Source organism: Mesoplodon bidens, assembly GCF_964165515.1.
Source record: "Mesoplodon bidens genome assembly, chromosome: 12".
Lineage (NCBI taxonomy): Eukaryota > Metazoa > Chordata > Mammalia > Artiodactyla > Ziphiidae > Mesoplodon > Mesoplodon bidens.
The window spans coordinates 91,997,310-92,019,649 of NC_138168.1; the positions used below are offsets into that span (position 1 = coordinate 91,997,310).

General features: G+C 52.3%; 1 protein-coding gene across 1 annotated transcript in view; it reads right to left on the reverse strand.

The window, feature by feature from the left end:
• UNC93A (unc-93 homolog A) overlaps positions 1-22,340 on the reverse strand; it is a gene marked incomplete at both ends in the record, with an annotated part of 41,251 nt that overhangs the window by 15,276 nt on the left and 3,635 nt on the right. Inside the window, 7 exon segments of the mRNA XM_081250505.1 lie at positions 6,323-6,347; positions 6,349-6,461; positions 7,554-7,689; positions 10,713-10,927; positions 14,991-15,116; positions 16,742-16,971; positions 17,896-18,072. Of these exon segments, the coding sequence (XP_081106631.1) occupies positions 6,323-6,347; positions 6,349-6,461; positions 7,554-7,689; positions 10,713-10,927; positions 14,991-15,116; positions 16,742-16,971; positions 17,896-18,072 (1,022 nt within the window).

Sequence of the window (22,340 nt, forward strand, 5' to 3'; positions counted from 1 at the left end):
CACCCCCTTTGCATATGGGTCAGATAATGCGCGAACCAAAATGTCAAGCGTGGTCTCTGGCACGGTGGGGATGAGCAGACAGCCCCGAGCCCAGCGGGACCAGACAGAATCTGCACCCGGAGTCCTTCATTCCCAGAGGCAGCCGCAGTCTGCAGAGCGGTGGACATGTCCTCAAAACTGTCCCGCCTACAGGGCGGGCAGCTGTGGTGGGGAGAGCTGATGGCGGGACTTCCATGCACATATGCATTTTCCAGCTTTCATTCTGTTCCTTTAACTTTGCCCGTTTCCTTATACCCCTCCCCTCTTTCCGCGTTTAGAACAGGAGAGGAGACGCTTGTAGGGGGAGGGGCCCCTCCAGCTCTGGGGGGAAAGGTCTGAGGGCAGCAGCGAGGTCTCCTGCAGCCCTGCCTGGAAATGTCAACGCCCAGGAGATGCCCCTTGGCATTTGGTTACTCAGATGTCCATCTGCGCAGGAACCGCTCAGGACGGGGCTCCATCGGGCAGATATAAGATATGACATAAGATACACATTTTAAACAACACAGGCCTATTTGGGAAAACTGGAGGCTGTCTGGAACATTCAGAAGGAGGTGTGCTTCTTGTGTGGAGTCTGCAAAGCGCCCTCCCTAATGGACGTAAATGCACAAAGAGAACCTAATAACCACACCCTGGGACTTAACTTCTGAGATTACTTAAAGGTCTCTTGTCTTTCTTCTGAGGGTGACTCTAAAATAGGACCTAAAAACAAGATGCTAGAGGAGAAAGTCCAAGGTGAGACACTATGGCTACAAGTGGTGGATTATGTCCTGTTCTCCGGCAAAAAGGTCCAGCTGCTCCCTTAGTGGGTTGGGGTACCTGACAAATGCACCCCGATGTTTTGAACATCCAGTAACACAGCCAACTCTAGCTTTAAGTCAACGTTTTTGGTCTATAGGTTGGTGTCTTTAGGCGATTTCAAGGTTAAGTTTAGGTTGTGACAATTATAGACCACTGTGCTCCATGGTAAGGGGACCCACTGCCCACTCTCTCCTGGGCAAGTTCTGGTTCAAGTCCAGTTCAGCCTTTTAAGTGGCTATGGGCTCCTTAGCTTCCTGAGGTTTTCCCATAAACTTAAACTTTCTGGGCCCCCAGAGCCTTAAATGCCAAATGAAGAACTTGCCATTCTGTGAGTCTGATTCTGAAATGTGACCCTGGTGAGGGGATCCACCAGCAGGGAAGAGAGGTCCAGAGTGGCTGGGAGCTCACAGCCTTGCGTGCAGAGCAACTCAGCAGTCTGGGAGGCAGGAGGGGCCCTCACCGGGAGGAAGGCCATCTGTACCCCCGATCAGTGTGATGAGAAAGGCACTTCACTCTGGGGTCTTCCTCCCCAAAACCCTTAGCTCTAGCCTAATTATGAGAAAACATCAGATGAACCTAAATTAAGGGATGGTCTACAAAACACCTGACCAGTATTCTCCAGAAGTCAAGGTCATCAAAAACAAGAGATAAATGAGAAACTGGCACAGACCAGACAAAGGAGATGGGATGGCTACGTGTAACGTGGTGCCTGCCTGGGATCTGGGAGCATACAGAGGATGGTGGGGGGTGGGGGGAAAGCTGGAGAAATTTGAATAAAGTCTGAAGTTTCGTCATGTACCAGTATTAATTTCTTGGTTTTGACAAATGTACTGCAGTTTTGTAAGATGTTCGAATTAAGGGAAACAGAATGAACAGTATTTGGGAACTCTGTAGTGCCCTGGCAACTTTTCTGTTGATCTAAGATTATTCCAAAAGAAAAGGGAAAAGAAAAGCCTGCTTGCAGCCTGATCTGGGAAAGGCACCAGGTGGAAGTGACCGGATGCTGACCCCCGTCCTCAGATGACAGGATGTGAATGAGTCTTGTTTGGTTGGAAAAGACAGGATACGTGAACTGGACATGTAAGAGAAGACAGATTTTTTGAGTTTATCCACCTGAAAACAGCCCCTTTGGTGGCTGACAGGGCAAAAGAGTATTTTCAGGCCAGACATTCTGAATCTCAAGTGCAGGCATTGGCGCGCAAGGGTTGCCATGGCAACGGTACCCATCTTTCGTGAACTGTCAGGATGGATAAACAGAAAGCCACCCAGATCATGGGCTCCAACGGCCGGAGGGATCCCTGGAGCCCAGTGGGAACATGAGCAGCGAGAAGCACGGTTCTGCCCCAGGATGGAGGGGCTTGGATGCTTCCCGCCCCTGATTTGCCTCTAAACTGGAGAACTGTAACAATCAGTTTTTAAACTGCGAGGTGATGACTGAAAAGGGGGGTTAAATTGTACTGACTTGTATCCAGTCTCATTAACTAGGAAGGTATGTGGCTCACGTATCTTCTTAGAAGAGAGACACGTTCAGGGAGAAAAGAATTAGAAATCCAACTTGCTATTGAAAAAGCAAAAATGAGAGGGAGCTGATCTTGGGAGGTGGCGAAAGCTACACAAAATTTCCAGTTTTTGAAAATACAGAGACGGTATGGATGCACCACGCTGCAGGGTGGCGAGCCCGAGAGAGCCTGGTGGAGCCAGCCTGCAGGGGACTCAGTCAGTAAAACATCCCTCCTAGCCACGACGATCGCCAGCATAGACGCCAGAAGAAATTCTCAAATCGTACACGAAAAGAACAATCTTCCCCAGCAACTGATTTTTCCTTGAAACAAATTACTTTTGATCTGAACAAAAAGATCATTTTAAATTAGCATTCCTTATTCAAGGAGATCTTTCTCCAAGTTATTCACTGGATCTCATGTAACTCTGCACAATTTTGACAAAGGCTCTGCCTGATGGTCTCTCATGTCCGTGGAAAGAAAAGGAGAGTTAAAGCAATTACTCCTATATCTCAGGGAGAAAGAAAACCAAACATTTTATTTGCAATCATTTGAAACACCTAAGGAATAATTCTATGGACTATTGCGTGGCTGCTGACTTCTAATGTGTAAATACTGTAAAAAATTCAAGTGAACTCAGAGATGTCAGCTAATTAGAAAGCAAGACGGCAGAAGCATTTGGACTGTTCAGTAAAATAGTGGGGGTCTTTCACACCTCCTCTGGGCTGTTGAAAGCAATTCTCTCCTGACGCTCCCTGGCGAAAATGCCTAAGATTCCTACGGGGGAAGTTGTGACCTGCACTCGTTTAGAAGTCTGCACTGCCAAGAAAAGCTAACGTGGTGTCTGTGTACCTCTCCCCTACCGATTCGGTATTTCTTCTGTAGAGCAACATTGCAGCCCAGCCTGAGACTAGTTTGTCATTGCTTCCACCAACTGACCTTTGTCCAAACACACCAGATTATGGCACTGAGCCTAACACACTTTGTCACCTGGTTCAGAACTTCCAGAGAGCCTCCTGCCAAGACTGTGAAACCCAAACCCCTTGGTACCTACAGCAGTGGGTTTGTTCAGTGATGTTTTCAGCTGTTTCATAAGCCGGCAACAGCTGAGATGGTAAGGAGAGGCCGTCCTGGAGTACTGAGTCCACCATGGTGAGGCCACGTGCACCTGTTCTCTTTGGGTGTAGGGACAGCGGCCAGGCCTCCCGCCCCTGGAAATGCTGGCCTGTGGCTTGTTTGTGGATTGGCCCGACCCAGTTTCCAGTCCGGGTGTTTCCCCGATAAGGGCTGAATGGTGGGTGGCATTTCGAAAGGAAGAGGCTCTCTTCTGAGCCAAATCCACCTCTGGGGCCCCAGGCTCACGCATCTGCAGGATGCTGGCTGTGTAGACGGCTCACCTCCTGGGGCCTCCGACACCCTCCCGCCTGGGGCCAGGGCCGTAGGTGGTTCGGGAAACTCAGGGCCAAGGGTTCCCGACCTCAGCCCTCGTCCCGTTAGGTCACACGGAACACAAGCCGCGCTCCGTGTCCTCCATGGGCCGCCCGCCAGCCCCCTGCTCCCCTCTGTCCCATGGTATCCCCCCCAGACCCAGTCAGCTACGGCTCATCCCCTGGCAGGACCTACCGCCAACCCGCCAACCCGGGGCGCCTCCTGGCACGCGGGGAGCCTGCGTCCACAGGAGGCCTCCCTGGGCCTCGGCTGGACGTCGCCTCCTGGGCTGCAGCCGCTCCCTTCCCACCCGCCGTGGGCGGCCCAGACTCCCACCCACTGCAGTCGTCACAGCCCAGGGAAGAGCTCCCTGCACCACAGTCTGGACCCTGGGCCTCCAGTCCAGGCCTGGCTCCGGTCGTCCAGCTCCCCACTTACTCGGGGCTGCCGAAGCCTCTTCCCCTGATGCCCCCCACCTGCCTCTCCCGTGTCCCTCACGTCCACAGCCTGGCCTCTGAGGCCTTTGTCTGGTGGCCGTCCCACCCCCCGCTGTGTCAGGGTGCAGGGCTCCCGAGGATGCCGGACGGCACTGGCCACGCACACCGCTCTCGGCGGCCTGAGGGCAGCTCTCCAGTTCCCCTGCGCTGGCTGGCGGGGCCCCCCTGCCCTCAGCGGCTCTGCCCGCCTCGCCTCTCACCCGCCCACTTTGCAACATCAGCCGAGGCTGAGGCTGGACCTCTGGGCCCGAGTCCCGCTCTGCCCCAGGCCCGGGCCTCTGGAGGTGGCCGCGCTTCTGCAGGGAGCAGTGCGCTGAGGGTGATGCCGCCCGGCTGGGCTACATCGGTGAACGAATCCTCGCAGGACTGATGGCCGGCTCGTGGTGAAAACCGTCTGTTAGGTCGTCGCCGGCTGTGGCTCCTCTAGGAAGCCATGTGTCTCAGGCGTGAATTAACTCCTTTCCCCGTGGTGACAAAGGGGCCGTATCCTTCCTCCTGACTGCCTTCCCCTGCATTCCAAAGAAAGGTCACCCCTCCCATCCGGCCAGGGGCCTCCCTCCCCCACCTTCTCGGCCTCCTTTTCTGGCCCCTCCCCTCCCCCTCCTCCTCTCCTCACAGCCCTTCACTCTGAATCTAAACTCCTAAGAGAGGGAGTTCCCTGGTGGTCCAGTGGTGAGGACTCGGCGCTCTCACTACGTGGCCCAAGTTCAATCCCTGGCCGGGGAGCTAAGATCTCGTGTGCCGTGCGGTGCAGCCTGAAATAATGAAATAATCGTAGTGATACGTGCCCCAAACGGCCCCTTTTCAGTGCTGGGTGCCCCCGCCAGAGTCCTCTCTGTGTCATGTTCAAGCTCAAGCCAAGCCCCTCAGCGGATGCGTCCAGGTCTGTGGGCTCGTCTGCCGCCGTCAGCCTGGGGATCCCGATGTCCAGCCTGGCCCCGGGACCACTGAGTCCCTGTGTCCAGAAGCTCCGCCCCTCGGCCTCCTTCCCAGCCCCCGCCCCTGCCCTCTACCTCCCCGTGGGTCCGCACCGTCCCCTGAGTCACGGCAGCTGTGACCCTGTCAGCCCCGCCCTAAACCCTTGCTGCTGCTTCCACCAGTGCTGAGTGAAAGTGGACCCTTCAGCGGTACGTCGGCCCTACGTCGGGCCAGCCAGCCTCTCCTCTCAGTGTCCCCTGGAGACACATGCTGAAACCCCAAGGCGACGGCCTCTGGGAGGGGCGAGGTCGTGGGGTGTGGCCCTCAGGGAGGGGTCAGTGCCCTCGCGAAGGGGCCCCAGATCGGCCCCTGGCCCCTGCCTCTACGTGAGGACACGGCGAGAGAGCCTCTGTGAACCAGCCCTCCAGACACCGAATCTGCGGTGCCTTCACCCTGGACGTCCAGCCCCAGAGCTCTGAGCAGTAAATGTCTGCTGTTTACAAGCCCCCCAGTCTGTGGAGTCCTGTTACGGCACTAAAGCGACAGAGACAGCTCCCTCCCGGCCCCCCCACCTCCCTGCCTCCCCCAGGCTCCCCGCTGCCTGGAGGACTATCGGCCAGGAGGCCACTTGGGCGTGGCCCCAGGATGAAGCCTCTGCTGACCCCTCGCGCCCTTAACTCCGTTCTCCCGAAAACTGACACCCACCCCCAGCCCCAGAGCCGCTGCAGGGACGTTGTCACGGTAACCTGTAAGCGCTTCTGCCTGTCCCCAACCTCAGCTGAGAGTGGCCGGAGGGCGCATCCTCCCCAGACACCAGGACGGGGAACACGGGCAGGACACTGCTCTGTTCAGACCAGCTCTTCCAGGGGGAAGCCACGAAGGAGCCATCATTGCTGGAAAGGAAGTTGCACACTTGGTACCTTTTCTCATGGACATAATGGATCTGAGTAGACGCTCAGAGAAAGCACTGCAAATCCCCAGTGTGGAGCTGGAGCCCTCCCGCCTGTGTGGTCCCCGCTCCACTGCCCTTATTGCACATGTCACCACGTCCCCCTGGGGGGGCCCTCCACCCACCACGTGTCCCCCCATGACTGGCCAAGGCAGGGCCGCCTGAGCAGGAATGGGTCTGTGCTGCGCACTCACCATTGTTCTGGGTCTGCCAGACGGCAGACGGCGTCGGCCACGCCCCAGAGGCCGGGAAAGGCGAAGAACAGAGGCCGCTGGCGGGGGTGGGGCTTCCACAGCAGGAGGGCGATGATGCAGGACAGGTGGGTCACGGACCCTCTGAGCGGGAAAGGGGCTGCTCTCAGCCACTCTGCGCTACAGGACGAGTCTTCTGATCATTTGCTTCCAGGCTGGAGGGATGTTTCCTAAAATAACCCAGACTGATTTCTTCAGGTGGGTTTTGACGTGGCACACAGAGACTGCAGGTGAAATGCAGGGCACGCCTGGCAGGTGTGCGATTCCATCCACCTCTGGCCTCCACATCATCAGGTGGGGGGACTCGGGGTGACACACCTCTGTGTCTTAGAGGCAAGTGTCGCCTTGCTGGGCAGAGGGGCCCCCAGATTATGGGGGTTCAGAGTGGGAGAGGGAAGGGCTTCTTCATTAGGAGCGAATGGTGGGACCCCTGCTTCTCACTGAGGAGGGGGCGTGAGGAGGGGACGGGAAGGGGTGCCCCCAGCCTGGGAGCTGGGGCTTCCCAACAGGACAAGGAGGGAGAGGCTGGGGGAGAGCTTCCGCATTCCTCCCGACTCTATCATGATGGGTCCTAAGGCCTGGCCTCGTGATTCCGCAGACACTGTGATGTCCCTTGAATGTGGGAACAGAGCAGCTTATGACCCTCAGGGACTGCCCAGGAGCAGAAAGAGCAGGTGCATCCTGGGTTCCCCGAGGCTGTGTGACCTTGGGCAGGTTACTATGCTTCTCTGTTCTCTCCTCAATATAAAGCAAATGACTTGGCCCCCAGTGAGCACTGGCCAATGGTTAATGGGTTCCCTCCCTCTTGCTGCATCGCCACAGACCCTTTGGGCCTTGACTGGGCCACCAGGTAGCTGTCTCCTGAACACCCTCCTTTCTCCTTATTCACGCTGTCTCCGATCCTTCTTGCTCCCTCAAGAAAAATAGAAGGTGATGCCCATTTAGAAGACCAGCTTCATCCACCACATGAACACAGATCTCCTCCTTCTGGAAGGCTCCCTATCTCCTGCCTGACCCCATGGCCCCCACTGCGGGTGTGGGCCCCCCTTTCTGTGCCTCCACCAAACCCCATCCTTACCGCAACCCTGGCCCTCATCACACACGCTCTAATCGCCTGCAGTGCAGCCAGACCTGCCCCAGGACGGCGTCCACTGTGCATCCACGGTCCACCTACCCAGTGCGAAGAGAGCGATCCTGCCCGTGTACTGGGCCAGCTTCCCATACAGCACGGAGCAGAGTGCGTTGACAGCTGAGAAGCAGATCATCACGTAGCCCACGAACTGGATCCCCAGGGCACAGGTGGTGTAGGACTGCGGGAGAAGCACAGACAAGAAACCTGCGCTGCCTCAGGCCTGCTCCAGGGCTGAGCTCTGAAGCTGCAGTTTGGGGGTTCATTCTGATCCGGGAATACAGCCCATGCTAAAACGCTTTCTGCCCTGTGACCGCTGGCCTGCTAAGCTGGCCCAAAAGCTCGTCCGGGCCTCCAGCTCCCAGGGTGCAGAACACTGCTGGTGCTTGTAAGGAAAACCCTCTTCTGAGTAAGAACTAACAGGGAGCGCTTTGGATGGACGTCTGGCAAACTTCTCCCGGCGTATCTGTACCATATGTTATTTACACAGGGGCGAACTTGAACTCTTCTTGCTGGTGTGGGTCCTTTCCCATCCTGCCTATAAGGCAGCTGGGTGAGGACAGAGCCCGGGGATGAACAGGCAGAGCTCGGGGGAGTTTTAGGGCCTTGAAACTCCTCTGAACGATACCATGCTGGTGGCTGCAGGTCATTATGCGTCTGTCCAAACCCTGAGAATGTAGAGCATCAAGAGCGAGCCCTCAGGCAGACTGTGGACTTGAGGTGATGGCGATGTATCCATGTAGGTCCTCAGTTGTAACAAATGGACCCTCTGGAGGTGGACGGCGGGCGAGGAAGTGCCCGTGCGGGGGCAGCAGGCGTGCGGGGACTCTCTGTCCTTTCTGTTCAGTTTTGCTGTGAACCTAAAACTGCTCTAAGAAAATAAAGTCTTGGGCTTCCCTGGTGGCGCAGTGGTTGAGAGTCCGCCTGCCGATGCAGGGGACATGGGTTCGTGCCCCAGTCCAGGAAGATCCCACATGCCGCGGAGTGGCTGGGCCCGTGAGCCATGGCCGCTGAGCCTGCGCGTCCGGAGCCTGTGCTCCACAACGGGAGAGGCCACAGCAGTGAGAGGCCCGTGTACCACAAAAGAAAAAAAAAAAAAAGAAAAGAAAGTCTTAATAAAGAAGAAGAAGATGGAAGGAACAGGAAGGGAATCTCCATAGAGACGAGAAGAAGAGCAAGTGCTCCTGCCGCAGACTCGGGGGTGGGGTTGGGGACAGACAGGAGACTGGCTAGGAGGCCTCTTGCATCTGGATAGCAGGGGGGCCGGTTTGTCATTCTGTCTTCATTCGTTGAAACTCCAAGACCCCAACAGGACGGTCCTAAAAGTAGGGTTGCCAAAGAAAGTCTTGGGTGTCCAAATACTCAGGGCCACACTTACACTGAGAGGTATTTGTGGTTTATCTGAAATTCAGATTTTTACCCTGCCTTTTATCTTGCCCGTTTGGCAAGCCTTCCCGGGAGGAAGCTGGGGTGGGGATGGAACAGGAAGTTTCCTGGATGAGGAGGGCGGTCCTCAGGGGCGGAGCCCCTCGGACACAGGCCGACGGGTCCAGCCTTGACCCTGGCTGTCTCCAGCTCCCACCAGGCCCAGGTCCTCTCCAACAATGTCTGGGAAAAAGGACCCTAACTCTGACCTCCCCGTCTGTGGCTTCCCTTCCACGGCATCCCAGAAGGTTCTTCAGGACAGGATCCCACCTGGGCAGGGGAACTAGGGAGACAGAGGCTCAGGGGGGGACCCTTGATGGAAGGTGGTCGGCCAGACATGGGTGTCCAGTGTTGGGGCACCACTTGGTGTCCAGTGTCACACTTGGTGTCCAGTGTCGGGGCACCACTCCAGCCTCCCCCAAAGAGGGCACCCCTTTAGGCACAAAGTGGGCAGGCAGTGCAGGGGTCAGGTGGGTATCCAGGGAAAGAGTGTCTGAGTAGCCAGGGTGACCAGGCTGAGACCAACCTCCGTTTCTAGATTGTAGCACATCATTTAAACACTAGGTAATGGGCAGAAGACCTAAACAGACATTTCTCCAAAGAAGACGTATAGATGGCCAAGAGGCACGTGAAAAGATGCTCAACATCACTAATTATTAGAGAAATGCAAATCAAAACTACAATGAGGTATCACCTCACACCAGTCAGAATGGCCATCATCAAAAATCTACAAACAATAAATGCTGGAGAGGGTGTGGAGAAAAGGGACCCCCTTGCACTGCTGGTGGGAATGTAAATTGGTACAGCCAGTATGGAGACCAGTATGGAAGTTCCTTAAGAAACTAAAAATGGAGTTACCATATGATCCTGCAATCCCACTTCTGGGCATATATCCAGAGAAAAACATGGTAGGAAAGGGCACATGCACTCCAATGTTCATTACATCCCTGTTTACAATAGCCAAGACATGGAAGCAACCTGCTGATGTCCATCAACAGATGAGTGGATAAAGAAGATGTGGTCCATATATACAATGCAATACTACTCAGCCATTAAAAAGAATGAAATAACGCCATTTGCAGCAACATGGATGGACTTAGAGATTATCATACTAAGTGAAGTAAGTCAAAGACAAATATCATATGATATTGTGTATGTGCGATATCTAAAAAAATGATACAAATGAACTTATTTACAAAACAGAAACGGACTTACAGACTTAGAGAACGAACTTATGGTTACCAGCGGGGAAGGGTTGGGGGGAGGAATAGACTGAGAGTTTGGGATCGACATGTACACACTGCTGTATTTAAAATGGAAAACCAACAAGGACCTACTGTACAGCACAGACAACTCTGCTCAATATTCTGTAATAACCTAAATGGGAAACGAATTTGAAAAAGAATTGATACGTGTATATGTATAACTGAATCACTTTGCTGTACACCTGAAACTAACACAATATTGTAAATCTACTATATTCCAATATAAAATCAACAAATTTTTAAGAACTAGGTAATAAGGAATTTCAGTGTTATTCATGGATTTCATGGTTTTCCCTATTTTTCACTCTAAAATGAGGACACAGGGTGAGATGCAGGCATAAATGTCCCTGCGATGACTCCCGAGCAGCTTTGGTCCTTTCCCTGAAAACACATCTCAAGTGAGCGGTGTTCCCAGGTGGGCTGATGTCCTAACCACATGGCGGCTCTCCTGAGTCCAGGAAGGACCCAGCGCAGCCCCGGACCCCGTGCCGCCCCCGCCGGCCTCCCCTCCTACCCGCGTGTAGTCGCCGGCCGGGAAGGCTTGCTGGAACCCGCAGTACAGCGGCAGGAGGGCCCGTAGGCACACGCGCTTGTCGCTAAACAGCTTGACCGTCGACAGCAAAGTGGACCAGAACGGTGGCGCTTGCTTCTCTCCCTCACTTTTCCGCTGAGCGTCTTTTACGGGTTCCAGAAACGCGGTGGTGAGCAGGACCGCCAGGAAGCCGCTCCCTGAAAGGACAGGAGGTGGGGGGACAGGCTGCCGTGACAGCGGCACCGCGCACGCGCATGGACTCATCTCCTCACCTCCTCCTCCTCTCGAGACGGACGGTCGGTTTCAAATCCACATTTAAGGTGACGGAGGCAGGCTGAGCCCCTGACCCCTGATGTGGACTCGGAGGCCTCACACGTTGCCTCGATCCTCGTGTGCTGGTTCTGTGACTGTCGGGCTGTCTCACCCACAGAGCAGGTGATGGGAAACACAGACACCCGGGGCGAGACCCCTGAGGGCCTCAGGGCCCTTAACCATGGACCATTTCTCTCGTCAGAATCCTCAGAGTAATTTCTACCAACAGCTAGGCTCCCTTCTCAGGGTTATGGGTCCCGCCAGGAAAGTTACCGTTGGCTTCTCTTCATGTTCATCCCAAATCTATTCATGCAAACACCCTGTGGTAGGAGCTGCATGTATTGAGGTATCCCCCAACCCCAGTGGGATGATGCGTTTGGAGAAAGGAAAGGAGCTCTTTGCATACTGAGATGGGAAGTTTCCCCCCAAGACAAATGGCTAAAAGGAAAAGCCAGGTGCAGAGCTGGGAGTCTACTGTGCTCCCATTTGATTTGGATAAGGAGGGGCATAAAGACATATTTGTTTAGACGTGTGGTAGGTGTGTCTAAGAATTAAAGACTATGTGGGTTGTCTACGGCTGCGGAAAAGCTGGGTGGTGGTGAGAGGGGGATTTCCCCTTTTACAATATTTGTATTTGGGACCATGTGAACAGGGGATCTATCAAAAAATGACTCAAGACAACTATTCCTTTCACCCTTGAGGGGATATCCTGTACTTTCATGATTCCGGAAGGTGACGACGAGATCTCTTTCTCTGCCATGAACCCACCTTCCTGTCTCTCGAGGGAGAACAAATGTCTGTTTAATCTTCCTGTTCTTTACGTGGACACCTTTTCGCTCCCTCACTGAGGCTGAGGCTCCTTTGTCATTTCTCATGTCTCTACTGTTCTTCCACCTACAATGATAATGATACACATGGTTTGGGATCCACAGGTGAATTCATGACCAGTGGTGGTCTTTCCTCTCCCTGGTGGGATCGGGGACCCTTCAGAACAGTTTTTATCGCTTATTGCTGGCTTTGACCCATCACCCTTTAAAAAGGATTTGAGCCACTTTGTGCCTTTACTGGTCCCCAACCTTGTCTACTATTCTTCCATCTCTTGTAGCCACAGACGCCCAAGGCAGCAGGCTCGCCCCTCACTGTGGTGTAGCTGCCTGAGCCGTACTGAAACCGTAAGGCTTACAAAGTCAGCCCTCCTCCAAATTGCCTGAGAAATGGTAAAACCAGTCCCCACACGCATCTCAGAGAAGTCCATAGTTAATAAATACATTTCCATGCTGAGGAGTACTACTTTACCTCTAAGCTTTATCTCTGTAATTCAGCTACTTTTCCTCTTGGCTAAACATTGGTTCCCTCCCCCATTTCATGGTAAATCAACCTGGTGACCAAGTTTATTAGGCTGGGCTCTTGTCCACAGACATTTCACAATGGCACTGATGTCCTCTGGGGTCATGATTCCCACCTGTCAAAGCTAGTCAGTGCACGCAGGCACTCCTCCAAACTGGCCCATCAGCTGGCTATGAGCACCCACCACCTGCCACAGCTCCTTCCCCGGCCTGAGCTTGGAGCAACCCCAGGACACAGCTTTCCCGGGACAGGGACTGAGGTGCAGCGGCGGGGACCGGGGGTAGGACTAGAAGCAACATGTTCACCAGGACACAGACGCGTGTCCAGAGGGTCCCTTGGCCCAGGGCCATCTGCAGGGGCGTGGACTGGGCAATTGCTGGTGGTAGGGCTAATATGCTGCATCGTAAGGACAGAGCTCAGGAATCCTAGAAAATTACTCCAGGGAGATGGTGCTCTCTTTGCTTTGGTCTGTTTTTCTCCTTTCTTATTTTAGTTCTGATTTTTATTATTTTCTTTTGTCTTTGTGGCAACATGGCCTTGCTTGAAGGAAGAAGGGTGTGAAGCCTTGCGAACTGGGATCCAGGTACTAAGAGAGTTTCCCCGTATGACGTCTGCAAGGTCCCTGCTTTACATAAACGTCTGGACTTAGGCGGCTGGATTCTCTGTGAACCAGGACCTCTGCGGAAGCTCCCTAACCGCCCAGGGGACACACTGTCTGCCCTTACATCAGGCTGAACGTTTCCCAGACAGGATGTCAGCCCATCCTCTCCCATATCCCGTGTCGAGTCCGTAGGTAAGTCCTGCTAGTTGTCACTCTAACTCTCTCGCGCCGCCCTCCCTCGCTCTGCACACTGCCCTCACTCCCTTCTTCTGGGTCACTGTGTCACCCCTGCACTGGCTTCTCTGTCTGCTGTTTTTCTCACGCCCACACTGAACTAACACGAGAATCTGTCTACAAGACAAGTAAGTGCACATCCAGACTCAAGGCCACAGCTGGCCACGCCCGCCTCTGGCTCCCCTGCCCCTCCAGGCCCCTGTCCTCCAGCCACTCTGGCTCCCTCTGGGGCTTCTCTGCCCTCAGTGTCCTTCACGTCCCCTTCAAACTCCTACTCACCCTTCAAGACCTGGCTTAGGTACCACCTCCCCATCAAATCTGCCCTAGAACGCAATTTCCTCAGAAGATGTAACTACATGTCAACTGGGAACTATGTTCAAAACACGTGTCCTATCAAATTTTGGTTAGTTGAAGGCACATCTGGACTCTAAGGTCACTGAAAGTCAGGGTCTTGTCTGGCTGGTTTCTGGGCCACAGAAGTTCTAGCACATTGCTCGGCATCTGCTAGTGCCCGCTCTGCCTTGTAGCATAAAGGGCTCACTTGGCACCTCTGACTTGGAAGCAACCTTGAAAGAGACCGGCGTGTTGGAGGCAGCTTATCTCACAGGGGAGACAAACTGACCGTGCACGTGGCCTCTGGACCTTTGATTCTCAGTGGAGTCCTGCACTCAGTCCCACCAAATCCGATACCTATCAGACTCTTGATCTTTAAGAAGGACACAGTCCAAGACCTTTACAGATTCTTGAATTCAAGAATGACAGGGCTTTCCTGGTGGCGCAGTGGTTGAGAGTCCGCCTGCCAATGCAGGGGACACGGGTTCGTGCCCCGGTCCGGGAGGATCCCACATGCCACGGAGCAGCTGGGCCCGTGAGCCATGGCTGCTGAGCCTGCGCGTCTGGAGCCTGTGCTCCGCAACGGGAGAGGCCACAACAGTGAGAGGCCCATGTACCGCAAAAAAAAAAAAAAAAAGATGACAAAGAATACCGTTAAATTTTCTTCAAATGGTAACAACAACAACAACAACAAAAACTAGTCTAAGCGTACGCCTGCAAAGTGGAGATAGATCTGTAAGAGCAAAGTCATTTAGAAAGCTATTAACATAAACATTTTCCATTCAAATGAGCATCTAAGCATAAGAACCATCCCAGGGACTCACTCCCTCGGGCGACCACCTTTCATGAACTTCCAGTGTCCTGTGCCTTCTGCTGCCCTGTGGCCAGCAGTGGGAGCCCCAAGGCCTCGCCGATGCCCAAGGATGGGTGCTGGGGAGACCCATGCCCAAACCCAGCCTCTCAGCAGAAGCCGTTCAAATGTACTCCTCAGAAAAAGGTGATAACACCAGGATTTGGGACTTCCCAAATCCACCTGGACATACTTAGAACACAAGTAGCCAGCCCACCAAGGCCGTGGTCCACTTGATGGGGCCGCCACAGCTCCGCGTGGCCATTGAGCACTTGGAACGTGGCTGCTGTGACCTCAGAACAGTAATTTTACTTTAGTTAATTAGAATTTAAGTAAGTGCACATAATGGCTACTGGCCTGCATGGTGCAGACATGAAGTGATTCTATCATCACAGGAGACCTCGGTCAGCAGAGGCTGCTGCATTCGATTTCATGTGGAAAAGGCTGAGTACAACCCAGCTGAATGCATTTTGTGGGGCTTTTGCAGGTGAAGAGAGACTATTCATACTTTGAGCAGGTGGTCTTTTCAACCCAGGAAGGCGATGGGCTTGCTTTGCCTGGATTCCTGGTGCCGAGCACATACCCGTGTAGATGCCCAGCAGGGTGTAGATCAGCTCCTGGGAGGGACGGTTTGTGCTGTTGGTGGACACCATGGCCATCAGGCAGTCACTGGCCCCGCAGGACAGGAGCTGCTCCTCTGGGATGGCCCCTGTGAAGGAGGAAGCAAAGAGGTGCCTTGAAGACACGAGTAACTTGACAGGAGACGGTACACAAGGAAGCAAACGCCCAGGGAAAAGGAGCCTGGGCACGCAGAGGACAAGACATCACCATAGGTCAAAGTCACGAGACAAGGGCTCGTTTGACCCAGTGTCTCAGAATGCTTTTCCCATTGAGCACGTGTCTGGGCACTTGATTTTAAGACACTCTGGACCAATGTGCAATAAATGTCGGTGACTTGTTACATTACATTCTTGACGTAATTGAACCTTGTCCACTTTTCAGAATTAACTAAGCACTAGAGTACATTAGACTGGGTGTCAGGCCCACTGGGTTCTCTCTCAGATTCATCTGGAACCAGTCCCATGACCTCTGGCAGGTTATTGCATACCTTCTCTGAATGTTACTTTCTTCTCCATTAAAAGAATAAAATTTGAACAATCAATGACCCTCAGTAGACCCACATCAGAATCTCGGGAGAGAGAGGATGGATGTCATGGAGGAAAGAATACTCAGTGTTTCATTGTTTCCATCATACAGATTTTATCACATAAAATGCTGCAAAATCCCCTTGGCCAGTGAGATGCGCAGCTCGTCGGACGAGAAGGCAGTGTGGAGGCTGGAAGCCTAGAAAGGTTGAGAAAACTTGCAGTGTTCTCACAGTGCCTTCCAGCCCTCAAATTCTGTGTCCTATGATCAGGCAGGGACTGAAGCTCACTTGTCTCTATGTCTTTAAAAGTAAACCCGTTCGCTCCTTTACCACAGTCATGTCAGAGACTGAACCTTCACCCCAGCTTCTGTTGGCTGATTGCTGACGGTTTCTCCAATACTGAGTAACGATCATTATCTATCAGCCGTAAAGGTTCCCTTCTGTGGATGCACTTAGCAAGTGATGACATCACATGAGCAAAAATGGGAGACAGATTTTTTATTACAGTTTCCCAAACGTGGGACTTTACGTGGCTTAACAGGACCAGGGCAGAGAGAGAGAGAGAGACATGATCCTGATAACAGCAGGAGAGTTAGAACATTTTTCCCCATTAATAAATTTCCTATGAGAATTGAAGATATTTATTTCCTCTGTCCTTGGTCTAAGTCCTCAGACATCAAAGGGTGCAGGCATAAAGCAGATCCACACTTTGCAACCCTGTCTGAGTGTGGTCAGGCAGACAGATGAATTAAAGCATCAGTCACCAAATGTTCAAATCTGTTAACTGATAAGTGGTCCTTTGTGTAACAAGGAAAACGCTGGTGAATGGATCAATTCAGGGGCAAAATAAATCCATGGGACCCGTTCTTAGTCTAGAAGGATAGTAAAGGACTCTGTGAACCCAAGTTCCACAGTTGAGCGGTGGCCCTCAGTTTTCCCACGGCACCCCAGGCTCCCCTGTGCTCAGGGAAGGCCAGGGTTGGAATCGCTGGGGCACCCGTGGAACAGATGGACCCTCAGACCCAACCAGACTCTCTGGGGAAGAGCCGGGGGCCAGGTGACCCTGAGGCACAGGCAGCCTGACAGCCACGCCTTGTGGCCTCACGGGACCACCTGCTCAAGTCCAGAATGAGGACGTGTGTAGAGGGAACAGGGGCCTTCCACGGTCACCATTTCCTTCCTGTTACCTTGAGTGGGCGTCTGGCCGAACACCAGAGACGAGATCAGGTTGCCCCACACACCAGACGACTGGAATATGAGGAAGAAGATGCCAAAATACTGGCTGACCACGTCTTTGCCAACCTTTCCTGTCTTCTCTGCGTGCGTGTTTCCCATGATGGTGAGGTAGGTGCCCTGCGCGGACCACAGCGGGGCCGCTCCAAGTCCCAGCAGGATGGAAGTGGGCATCAGCGTGTACCTGAGAAATGAAATGCGGGTGTGGGGTGCCTCTGGCCCTCCACTCTCCCCTCCATTCGGGGAGAAGGAAGCTCCTTGCCTGGCCCAGTGAAGCACTGCCGTGTCACTGGTGGTGCCCTGCTTGACAGAGTCGCCCCTTAGCCTCAGATGAACGTGAAAATCTGCGTCTTTTCTGGTTCAGCATCATTTGTAAGAGTGGAATTCGGTGCCAGAGCAGTTTCTTTGTGTTTGGACGTGGCTACGATGAGCTGGGGTTACAAATAAGGCTAGGCGGGTTCTAGGTATTTCTAATGGCAGTACATTAGAAACGATTTATTATCTATCGATCAATCAATCTATCTATCTATCTATCTACCTATCCATCTAACTGTCACTCTCCTCCATGAGGATTATGTATGAGAACTCTACGGTAACAAGAAAAAGAATAACGTGAAGCCATCCTATCAATACATCCTGGATGGCAGCGGGGTGTCCCTCAAAGCGATGCTTGATAAGTGTATGCCTGGCAACAAGGGCATGTGGCCCTTGCCCTCAGAGCTTGGTCCCCGAGGGTCCCTTTCCGTCAGGGCGCAGGTAGAGCTCAGGCCCGGCCTGGGGCACTGGCTCCAGCCCTGCTGCGTCCACTCCCTGTGATGGGGTGAGGGTGTGGGGTTTGGTCCACAGGTCACATTCTGCTAAGTCCCCCTGAAATTCACCCTCCGCATCTTAGGCAGATTCTCCCCTTGTTGCTGGGCCATAAAAGTGCCCTGGCCCAGGAGGGAAGCTGGAGGCCTCAGGAGAGGCCAGGATAGGCAGTTGGGGGAGCATGGGCCCAGCAGAGGGGACAGAGACATCTTGGTGGGAAAATATGGGAAGAAGGCCACGCTACCGTCCTGCCCCAGAAGCTGAGAGGGGAATTTTGGGAAGCATCTGAACGCGGGCGTACCAGCTGGCGTAGAAGTTGCCCAGGGAGAAGGCCACGTAGCAGCACATGGCGATGACGATGGTCCACTTGCAGCTGAGCTTTCTGATGAGGACGGGGGGCAGGAACATGGAGGACAGCAGCATGCCGCCATAGAGTGTGCTGAGCGCCGCCACCCCCAGGCCCTCCTCGCTGTACAGGCTGCTCTGCGGGGACAAGGCCAGCCCGGTCAGGGGCCTGGCTGCCAGTGCTAGGTGCTCTGGGTCATCTCCAGGTCCTGGAGACCCCCAGCAACAGGCTGCCTGGGCGGGCGGCCTCTCCTCCAGCTGAGGGATGGGAGGGGAGGAGACTGAGGTGAACTCTGGTCAAGGGGAATCAGCACGTGGAGACCAGGGGGAAGCAGCCAGTGTGGCCAGCCTGGGGCAGAGGGGCCCTCACGCTTCCTGCTTACCGCAGCCCCTGCCTCATCCCTGAGAAGTCGGGGTGCCAGGGCAGCCAGGGCCCTCGCGTCTCCAGGCTCCTCCTTGGAGACCAAGGTTCCCGCTGTGCCTGAGGCAGAGCAAGCAGCTCCAGCTTAACGCTGCGTAAACACAGTGCACATCTGCACATGTTTCTTGTTTTTGTCGTTCCTCACTTGGTGTAAACACAGTGCACATCTGCACATGTTTCTTGTTTTTGTCGTTTGTCACTTGGTGTAATCACAGTGCACATCTGCACATTCTTCTTGTTTTTGTCGTTCGTCACTTGGTGTAAACACAGTGCACATCTGCACATTATTCTTGTTTGTGTCGTTCGTCACTTGGTGTAAACACAGTGCACATCTGCACATGTTTCTTGTTTCTGTCTTTCGTCAGTTGGTGTAAACACAGTGCACATCTGCACATTGTTCTTGTTTTTGTCGTTCGTCACTTGGTGTAAACACAGTGCACATCTGCACATGTTTCTTGTTTGTGTCGTTCGTCACTTGGTGTAAACACAGTGCACATCTGCACATGTTTCTTGTTTGTGTCGTTCGTCACTTGGTGTAAACACAGTGCACATCTGCACATTCTTCTTGATTTTGTCATTCGTCACTTGGTGTAAACATAGTGCACATCTGCACATGTTTCTTGTTTCTGTCTTTCGTCAGTTGGTGTAAACACAGTGCACATCTGCACATTGTTCTTGTTTTTGTCGTTCGTCACTTGGTGTAAACACAGTGCACATCTGCACATGTTTCTTGTTTTTGTCGTTCGTCACTTGGCGTAAACACAGTGCACATCTGCACATTCTTCTTGTTTTTGTCGTTCGTCACTTGGTGTAAACACAGTGCACATCTGCACATGTTTCTTGTTTTTGTTGTTCGTCACTTGGTGTAAACACAGTGCACATCTGCACATTGTTCTTGTTTTTGTCGTTCGTCACTTGGTGTAAACACAGTGCACATCTGCACATGTTTCTTGTTTGTGTCGTTCGTCACTTGGTGTAAACACAGTGCACATCTGCACATGTTTCTTGTTTGTGTCGTTCGTCACTTGGTGTAAACACAGTGCACATCTGCACATTATTCTTGTTTGTGTCGTTCATCACTTGGTGTAAACACAGTGCACATCTGCACATTCTTCTTGTTTTTGTCATTTGTCACTTGGTGTAAACGCAGTGCACATCTGCACATGTTTCTTGTTTCTGTCTTTCGTCACTTGGTGTAAACACAGTGCACATCTGCACATTGTTCTTGTTTTTGTCGTTCGTCACTTGGTGTAAACACAGTGCACATCTGCACATGTTTCTTGTTTTTGTCGTTCGTTACTTGGTGTAAACACAGTGCACATCTGCACATTCTTCTTGTTTTTGTCGTTTGTCACTTGGTGTAAACACAGTGCATATCTGCACGTTTCTTGTTTTTGTCGTTCGTTACTTGGTGTAAACACAGTGCACATCTGCACATGTTTCTTGTTGTTGTCGTTCGTCACTTGGTGTAAACACAGTGCACATCTGCACATTCTTCTTGTTTTTGTCGTTCGTCACTTGGTGTAAACACAGTGCACATCTGCACATGTTTCTTGTTTTTGTCGTTCGTCACTTGGTGTAAACACAGTGCACATCTGCACATGTTTCTTGTTTTTGTCGTTCGTCACTTGGTGTAAACACAGTGCACATCTGCACATGTTTCTTGTTTTTGTCGTTCGTCACTTGGTGTAAACACAGTGCACATCTGCACATGTTTCTTGTTTTTGTCGTTCGTCACTTGGTGTAAACACAGTGCACATCTGCACATGTTTCTTGTTTTTGTCGTTCGTCACTTGGTGTAAACACAGTGCACATCTGCACATGTTTCTTGTTTTTGTCGTTCGTCACTTGGTGTAAACACAGTGCACATCTGCACATGTTTCTTGTTTTTGTCTTTCGTCACTTGGCCTAAACACAGTGCACATTTGATTTTGTAGTTCGTCACTTGGTGTAAACAGAGTGCACATCTGGACATTTTTCTTGTTTTTGTCGTTCGTCACTTGGTGTAAACACAGTGCACATCTGCACGTTTCTTGTTTTTGTCGTTCGTCACTTGGTGTAAACACAGTGCACATCTGCACATGTTTCTTGTTTTTGTCGTTCGTCACTTGGTGTAAACACAGTGCACATCTGCACATGTTTCTTGTTTTTGTCGTTCGTCACTTGGTGTAAACACAGTGCACATCTGCACATTCTTCTTGTTTTTGTCGTTCGTCACTTGGTGTAATCACAGGGCACATCTGCACATTCTTCTTGTTTTTGTCGTTCGTCACTTGGTGTAAACACTGTGCACATCTGCACATTCTTCTTGTTTCTGTCATACGTCACTTGGTGTAAACACAGTGCACATCTGCACGTGTCTTGATTTTGTCGTTCGTCACTTGGTGTAAACACAGTGCACATCTGCACATTCTTCTTGTTTTTGTCATTCGTCACTTGGTGTAAACACAGTGCACATCTGCACATGTTTCTTGTTTCTGTCGTTCGTCACTTGGTGTACACACAGTGCACATCTGCACATTTTTCTTGTTTGTGTCGTTCGTCACTTGGTGTAAACACAGTGCACATCTGCACATGTTTCTTGTTTTTGTCGTTCGTCACTTGGTGTAAACACAGTGCACATCTGCACGTTTCTTGTTTTTGTCGTTCGTCACTTGGTGTAAACACAGTGCACATCTGCACATTCTTGTTTTTGTCGTTCGTCACTTGGTGTAAATACAGTGCACATCTGCACGTTTCTTGATTTTGTCGTTCGTCACTTGGCGTAAACACAGTGCACATCTGCACATTCCTCTTGTTTTTGTCGTTCGTCACTTGGTGTAAACACAGTGCACATCTGCACATTCCTCTTGTTTTTGTCGTTCGTCACTTGGTGTAAACACAGTGCACATCTGCACATGTTTCTGGTTTTTGTCGTTCGTCACTTGGTGTAAACACAGTGCACATCTGCACGTTTCTTGTTTCTGTTGTTCGTCACTTGGTGTAAACACAGTGCACATCTGCACATTATTCTTGTTTGTGTCGTTCGTCACTTGGTGTAAACACAGTGCACCTCTGCACATTCTTCTTGTTTTTGTCTTTCGTCACTTGGTGTAAACGCAGTGCACATCTGCACATGTTTCTTGTTTCTGTCTTTCGTCACTTGGTGTAAACACAGTGCACATCTGCACATTGTTCTTGTTTTTGTCGTTCCTCAGTTGGTGTAAACACAGTGCACATCTGCACGTTTCTTGTTTTTGTCGTTCGTCACTTGGTGAAAACACAGTGCACATCTGCACATTCTTCTTGTTTTTGTCGTTCGTCACTTGGTGTAAACACAGTGCACATCTGCACATGTTTCTTGTTTTTGTCGTTTGTCACTTGGTGCCTAGTGTAGCTTGGTGTGAAGCGAACAAAAGGTCAAATAGGTAACCAGAGCCAGCTCAGGCAAAGGCAATGGCAGCGGTGACCTTTGGCTTTTGCTGTGAAAGAAAAACCTATTAGCATAAATGCTTCCTCCATTTATTTCACTTGTAAAGGGAAAGGAGGGGGAGGAGAAGGGGTGAGGAGGGAGAGAGAGGAGGGGGAGGGGAAGAGGGGGAGGGGGAGGCGGGAGGATGGGGATGGGGAGGGGAAGGAAGAATAGCAGGAAGAGGAGGGGGAGGGGGATGGGGGAGGAGGGAGAGAGAGGAGGGGGAGGATGGGAAGGAGGGAGTAGCGGCTGGGGAGGGGAGGAGAGGAGGGTGAGGGGAGGGGGTGGGGAAGAACACAAGTGCTTCCCTGCGCAACCAGACCCTCCTTCACAAGGGTCCCTCCATTTGTTTCCTTCGCTTCCACATCCAGCTCAGCCTGACCCTGTGGATTGTGCAGGGGGTCCCCGCTGTGCCCCACACAGCTGACCAGGCACCAGAGAAGAAATATTCGCACACAGCATCTCTTCTCTTGTAGAAGCCAGAGCCCAAAACTCAGAACACCACCACTGTTTGAGAGTCGACAAAGTG